The sequence below is a fragment of the Otolemur garnettii genome, unplaced genomic scaffold, assembly GCF_000181295.1.
Source record: "Otolemur garnettii isolate 467f Iridium unplaced genomic scaffold, OtoGar3 scaffold00103, whole genome shotgun sequence".
Taxonomy (NCBI): Eukaryota; Metazoa; Chordata; class Mammalia; order Primates; family Galagidae; genus Otolemur; species Otolemur garnettii.
In genome coordinates this window covers 4,765,726-4,773,551 of record NW_003852498.1, presented here as the reverse complement: position 1 = coordinate 4,773,551, position 7,826 = coordinate 4,765,726, and the positions used below count along the sequence as shown (strand labels likewise).

Here is a 7,826-nt window from a genome sequence, read left to right as displayed (position 1 = left end):
GCTTCTGGACTAGTCTTCAGAACATTTGCAAGAAGTGACATAACTGCAGGAAGCCGTGCAGGTGGGAGGAGCAGACCACCTGAGACAATGCACGCTCACCCCTCGAAGGTAAACTGGTGGCTTGATGATCCAGGGGTTGGAAAAGAGACTGTTCACTGCCTTGGTGAAGAGGAGTTGGGTAGAAGTGTTCATCTTCACACCAGGAAGAAGGTAATAAGAGTCAACTTTGAACTGTTGTCATTGTTAGCCCTAAAAATCTTTACAAGTATATATTAAACAATTACATAAAGTTGGAAGAGTTTAAAGAGAATGATTTAGATATTTCATAAACAATAGTTTCTGGTTCTTCTGGGTTTTAATTTGTCTTTGTTATTTTCTTAAAAATTTGTCACTGCCATCTTGCTTCCCAAGGACAACACACACATTATAAATTAACAACCCATCATTCTCATTCCATTTTAAAAAAACCAAAACAGCAAAAAAGAGAGCATTTTAAAAAGCATGATTTGGTCATCAACAGGAGGAAGAGAACAAAAACAGATTATACAAATATTGATTATAGTCAACCTACCCTTCTTAGGGCCACTGAAGTCTTATATGACCAATTTAAGATTTTTTCCCCTATATTATGATGTTGTCCAATAATAGTTTAAAATACTCTAAAATTATGCACAAGTTTTTGATTTACAAGAGACCTTATTTAAACAATAGCATGACAGATCACGAATGGTTTCATTCAAATGTAAGAACTTAAGCTACATTTAGGTCACATTTAATTTATAAAATGTATAAGAAGCATGATACAGAATCTGTTAACTGTTGCCATTATTAGCTTACCAAAATGCTGTAAGATGGGTAAGACTCCAAGAGACAAAAAGGCAACTGCATTCTGTTTCTAGACTATTGTGGAAATTAACAACCAGTTAATTTCTAAGTCAGATGAACATTGGTTTTGGGGTTAAATCCATATTCCTTTCAAAAAGTAAGGCTGGCCAAGAGTGGTGGCTCATGTCTGTAATCCTAGCACTCTGGGAGGCTGAAGCAGGTGGAGTCCGTGAGCTCAGGAGTTCAAGATCAGCCTAAGCAAGAGTGAGACCCCATCTCTACTTAACATAGAAAAACTAGTGGTTTCAGCTACTCAGGAAGCTGAGGCAAAAGGATCGATTGACCCCAAGAGTTTGAGTTTGCTGGGAACTATGATGATCCCATGGCACTTACCCAGGGCAACAGAATGAGACTTTGTCTAAATAAATAAATAAATAAATAATCCATAAGTAACTACCTTAATATTAGAGTTGAAGCACTCAGATTGTTACGCTTAGCAAAGCACTCAACTTTCAGATATAACTAATCCATAGAAATTCAATGTCTGATTCTGTGCCACAAAACTCTAATTCTTTTCTTGCAATGAGGAATTCAACATATGACACATAAACCATGCCAAAAACATTAATAATTGATATTTATAGTTTCTCCCGAAATTATTATATAATAAAGACAAAAATGTCTTTCATTTCTGAAAATATGCAGTAATATGACAAATTTACATATTATAAAAAGACTTATTTATAATGGTATTCTTTTTTAGCTGGGGGGATAGGGGATTTGTATGGGTACAGAGATTCAAGGAGGGGGGGAAATGAATGAATAAAATTGCTGGAGAAAGTAAGGTGGGGGGAAGCGAATGATCAGACTGAACGTTGCCAGAATCTGGGTTAGAATTTCATCTCCTGTGAAAGGCAATACATGCCTTAAAGAGTATGTTAATGCTGGTCCAAGCCCATGATTTTATACCTGATCTAGGTGTAGCAAATCCAGAAAGTGACTCAGACGGAAGAGCAAGCTACCAACAGAGAATTGTCCTGAGCCTGTGAAAAGGCTGTTAAATTAAATTAAGCCAGTTCCAAAGTGTGGCCTTCCCTGCTATTCTGGGCGCTCCCTAGGCAGCTCGCAAGGCACTGGGTTAAGCGTCTGTCATTAATTCAAGCTGTTTACTCTACCAAGCAAGCTTCTAGGGGGTGATTGCTTAAAGAACATAACTAGCAACAAAATTCGTAGTGAATCCTTGCCTTACACCCAAACCTACTTTTAATCAAAAGCTAATTTCTAGTTCTATAAAATTATTACAAATACACTTCTTAACATTTCTTTCCTTAAGAAAAAAGAAACCTTTTGATTTCCTTTATCTCTGAGGAATGTTTTCTACTTTATTAAATTACATGGGCCTGGACAAAAACAGTCTAAGTTAATCTGTTTTGCAGCAGCTATTGACAATTTACTCTGATAACTTTTTTGTTTCTTTTTGCAGTTTTTGGCTGGGGCTGGGTTTGAACCCACCACCTCCAGCATATGGGGCGGGCACCTTACTCCTTTGAGCCACAGGTGCTGCCCTGCTCTAGTAACTTTTATGGATCTCTAAGCAGCTCTCTTGCTTCTCCTGGCCACTCATGGTGGCCTCTCTCATGCTGACCAGGCTCTCAGTCCGCAGGCTCAGAGACCATCTAAGGTGCTGTACTGGACAGGGAATGGAACTCCTCCACGCTCCTACACTGTTCATGATATGAAAGTCATTCACTCGACAAATATTTAATGCAGACTTACCATGTAAAAATCACTTTCATAATAGTTTTCAGGAAGCTAGAAATCAGAGATACCACAGAGGGTTCCTGCTCCCAAAAAGCCTAACCCTTTCCATCAGGAACCTGCCCCACAGCTTTTTTTTGTAAGGATGGTTAAGGAAAGAAAGAGATGATTAAGACATATAAGTTTACTTTAAACTGGAGTTTCATTTTCAAGATTAGACTTGAAATTACATTACTGTCAGCACTATTTTTGCAAGTGTAAAATCCCATTTGGCTACTAAGGAAATCCTCTTCTCCCTGAGGAATATGGTTTTGGGAGACAAGATTTTAACTCGATAGATTCCAATTTTTCTTTGGAGAAAGATCCATACAGTCTAGATAAAAGTACATGGTAAACTGGTTTTCTGCAAATAAAAGCTACCCAATGACGAGACCTTCCAGTAACAGTTGTGGTGGCTCTGCAGCATGTTAAAGTTGACGTAGCGACTGCAAATAAATTTAAGTGAATTTTTCTACAATCTCAAAAGTAGCTTCGTTTAAGAGCCTTCTTTATATAAATTCCTGGCCTTTAGACAACAAAGTTTTGTCATGCTAACAGAGTAAATAAGGCCTCTGAGGGTGTATGGTCACCACTTAAAAAAAAGAAGGATAGTGGGATTCTAAGATGAACACTGATAACTCAATAAACAGAACCAGAATTCAATAACATGCTGAGACTTGTAAACTAGGTTGGGGAAGGAAAATCAAGTGGATTTTTAAAAGAGTAAACTGAGATAATAAGAGTACCGCTTACTTCAAAATGACTACCCAGGTATGGTTGGTAAATACCACGTTTAAAAAAATCATTGTAAGATAGATAAGCATTTGGCAAATCAGTTCTAAATCAAATACTAGATAACACTATATATAAGAACATACCTTAGAATAAAGCTTCTCCTACCACACGTCAGTCGCACTGTACTAGTATGGATTTCATCTGATGGTTCAGGAATTGTTACATATATTTTCAAAAGTCAATGTTTTAGGTAACTGTGAAAAACTATGTCTGTAAATCACTAGTTTACATGGCACACCTCAAGGAGTATCCTGGAATAAGTATCTGATACTAAGGAACAGTAGGGTTTTAGCGATATCATGTCTGTATCTGATGAGGTCAAGTACACACCTAAGGGATATTTAGATGTCACGTCATTATTTGATTTGACATTTAAAATGATAAGGAGTATAATTTAACATATAAGTACAAAATGGACTCATCTTTTTAGTAAAATCTAACCCTAGCTTTTATTTCTAGATTGTTAACTCCTAGTGGTAAAAATTATGGGCTGAAATAAATTAAAAAGACAAGCACTGTCTGACTTTGTTAGCATGAATCAGAGGATCACATCTCCAATTATGTTTTTCATCTAAAGTGATATGGTAGAAAGGATGGGACCTGTAGCTGGAGGCAACACAAGGTCTTCTAGGTCCTAAGTGCAGTCTTTGGATGGAATCCAGGCTTTACAGACAAATCCTTTTATTACAAGAGGTGCAGCAGAGAAAGGTAACGTTTTTCTTGCCTCATCTGGTACTTAGAAAAGAACAATCTTGAAATCAGAAGGCCACAGGTTCCCCACCCCTGACAGCTCTAAGTTGATATGCCAGCTCTTCTACTAATTCTGTGAATTTGGGCAAGACACTTAATGTCCCAGAGTTTCAGTCTCTACAAGTGAAAAATGGAATAATAATTAGTAAGTTATTTATACTTTAATTATGATAAATAACACTCTTACCTTCGAGTGTTATGAGGATGAAAATAGATAATATATGTAACATACCCGGGACACTATGAATGATGGATAAATGTTTGCTTTTATAAACAACTAATGCTGATTTTTTAAAACATTGGCTCACTACATTATCTGCCATTTTTATTTTTCAGAGAAACATTCTAAACTGGTCAGAAGTTGAAGGGAGATTAAATCACAGAATTAAAGAGTTAACAGTTGGAAGGAATCCCTTGATTTCATGTCAAATCCCCCACCCGACTCCTGGTATTAAAGTGGAGTGGTGCCTGGGCGTCTGAGGGGTTAAGGAGTTACCCAAGGCTTCCTAACTAGTTAGTGTAAGAACAGGAGCACGGGAAGGCTTCTACATGACTGACGTGGTGACTCTTCCTGGAAAGCCATTTTAAGCAACATCAGAGAAAAAGGGGATAAAACTTATTTAATTGTCCTTTGATGAAATAAATTTTACTACATTTACCATTACTATATTTTTACCTATCAGCAAATTGATAGCTCACATATTCGGGAAAAATATTTGTGGAAAGTGGTTTGGGACAAAAATTAAACATTTTTAATTTGGCAGGAGCAGAGCTGGCCTTTTATGTCACACCGTCTTCCTACCTTGATTGCAGGTTTTCCCAGCATATCCAGGGTGACATTTGCACTTATTTGGCCCAATACATTCACCATGTTTGCACCGTGGCTGGCATATAGCTGTAAAAAAAGGAGGGTCATGCATTATTGCTAGGTCGGCAGAACACCAACTGTACAGCACTGATGTCATATACTAGTTTGATACTAAGAGGAAAAAATAATTACCACTTACAACAAAGTAACAGAATACAAAAAATCACTGTCTCCTATAGTCACTGTTCACACTGTATACACATACATGTATACTTATATACATACATGTTACATATGTATATGTGTGTCTATATATATGTATTTACCACTTGGAGCTAAAAGATTTTCTTGAGGACAATAATCAAATTCTCCCAACAAAGAAAAAAATGAGTAAAATTACACATAAACATAACTGATATTTGTGCACAGTTATAAATTTACAATAAATTCAAACTTATTCTCTGACAGGTATTTTTTAGTCCAAAGATACAGGGTTATGTATGAAATCCAGATACATTTCCAACTGAATAATAAAAATACTCATTTTGTTAGAAATGATATTTCCAAGTATGAAGTGATTCAAAACGAAACAAAAACTAAAATGATAGTTTCCAGAACTTCAGTTTAAGGATATTTTTGTCATCTTGATTTTCTTAACTCCAAAGCTCATTATGTTTGCTCTCTAACCTATAATAGCCCAAATAGAAAGTTCTCAGTTTGACATTTTGTTTCATCAACTGAGTTCTACTTCCCTCAAGCTCATAAAATGCTATAAATCATCACTCGAATATTTTCACTAATTTAAATTTATTCTGTTTATTCCATACTAGTGGTTCTCAATGTCCCCCTTGAGGACATCTGGCAAGGAGACATCTTGGGGGTGGGGTGGGGGGACTACTGGCATCTAGTGGGCAGAGGCTAGGGAGGCCACTAAGCACCCATAGTGCTCAGAACACCTGCCACAACAGGTTATCCAGCCCAAATGTCATGGTGCCAGACTGAGAAACCTGGCTCTATACCAATCGTGTGTACATTGCTATGCCAGATACTAAAACAGAGGGTAAGTCATTGTACATCATGTTTATTGGTCTCAAGGAACCTGTGATCTAGATGAGGAGACAAAACAAACGTATTTTAAGGTCAGGGCAGTATTTGTTTATGAGCAAAATGGTGGTGGTGGGGCATATGTGAATTCTGTGAAGATATCACCAAACAAGCAAATCCATATAGATTTGTAGAGAAAAACCTCACAGAAGAGGCTTGTGTTGGGAGTATGTGTGGACAGAGAAGGGAGAAGAAAATTACCCAGTGACCTAGACCATCAGTTACTTAGGGGGCGCTTAAGAGGCTGGATGAGTTTTGTAAAATGATGTTGCTCAGTGCTCATTTCATGGGTTGAATATTTTAAGCAAACAGATGATTTCTTTTTCCTTTGCTACATATTAAACATTTGTTGTTTGGAGCAGGAGTTTTTTTAAGGGGAAGTATAACATGTCAGTATTTTTTAGAAAGACTAACCTTAGTAGGAAGAGAATGTTATTCCTATGGTTCTCAATCTTGATGCCTACACAGATTCTGATTTAAATTGTTTGGAGGAGGGCCTAGGCATTACGTATTTTTAAGTTGTTCAAATGATTCTAGTTTACATCTAGGGTTAAAATCTCACTGCTCTGTTTCTAAACTAAAAATTGAAGAAAAATCGGTCAAGTAGTGATGGGTTGTGGTTCATCGGTTTTGGTAAATAAGGTTTATACCATGTAACCCTTTGTTTCAATAGTGACTTTTACCAGTCCTGTATAATTATTTCCTTACTTGCAACCATAAATGTATTCCTAGAAATGGACCTGAAGTTTAGTAAATAGGCTTGAGTTTTTTTGTTCCCATAAGCCAAAGTTGTTTTTCATTAAAACCTTAATCTATTCTCATATTCTTTGACATATTTGTAGCCTTTATAAACTTTTACAAAAATTTTGGTGGTATTTTTTTTTTCTTCACAACAGTAATTCCATTTTATGAAGGTTGCAGTTGTATTATTTTGGGCATGCCTGGCAATCTTCGTATTTGTTTCAGTTATAGTTTGAACTTTGTTGTAGGGCTGAAAGTACATTTTCTTCTTTTTATTACATTCATTTAATAGGACAGGTGTTGTTATCTAAACAAAAATGGGTGTTGGATTGCACTAGTGCTGTCCTATAAATAGGTTGAAATGTATTTTTATCAGCTAATATGTGTATTTGGGTTATGTTTGAGTTGTATAAAAGTTGAACATACAAAGATCAATGATAACTAAGTAGAAAAGGCAACAGACCCCAGTTTAATTTGTATTCTCTGTCATTCCTGAACCAGAATTCCTTTCTTAAAAGGTGAAAGAGGAAATAATTACAACTAAATGATTGAATGGTAGGGAACAATCATACATTTTTATACTTTAAGGAATTAACACCCTATGGCTAAAGGTCAATTGTAAGTACAGTTGTCTCTATATCCCAGGCTTCAACCAACCGCAAAGTGAAACTGGGGGGAGGGGACTAAAAAGCAATACAAAAATAAAAAAATAATGGAAATAAAAAATCAGTACAGTATCACAACTATTATTAACATAACATTTACATTGTATTTAATATTATAAATAACCTAGAGGTGAATTAAAGTATAGTCAGGTCTCAGCATCAGCTGTTTCACTCTAATGTTCAACGGATTCACCCAACCTTGAATTGGAAACACAGTGTTCTTGGAATGCAAAACCCATGACTATGGAGGGCTGACTTCAAGACTTAAACATTGGTGAGGGAGGTGTACTGGCACCAATCCCCTGTGGTTACAAGGGATGACTAGTATGTATTCTCAGCAG

The 7,826-nt window shown here is 36.4% G+C and overlaps 1 protein-coding gene across 1 annotated transcript in view; it reads right to left on the bottom strand.

Annotated features, from left to right (window-relative positions):
• The window catches only part of NPNT (nephronectin), a 75,707-nt gene that overhangs the window by 34,588 nt on the left and 33,293 nt on the right, over positions 1–7,826 (bottom strand). The window contains exon 4 of the mRNA XM_023517048.1: positions 4,970–5,062. Coding sequence (XP_023372816.1) covers positions 4,970–5,062 — 93 coding nt within the window. The remainder of the gene's footprint in view (positions 1–4,969; positions 5,063–7,826) is intronic.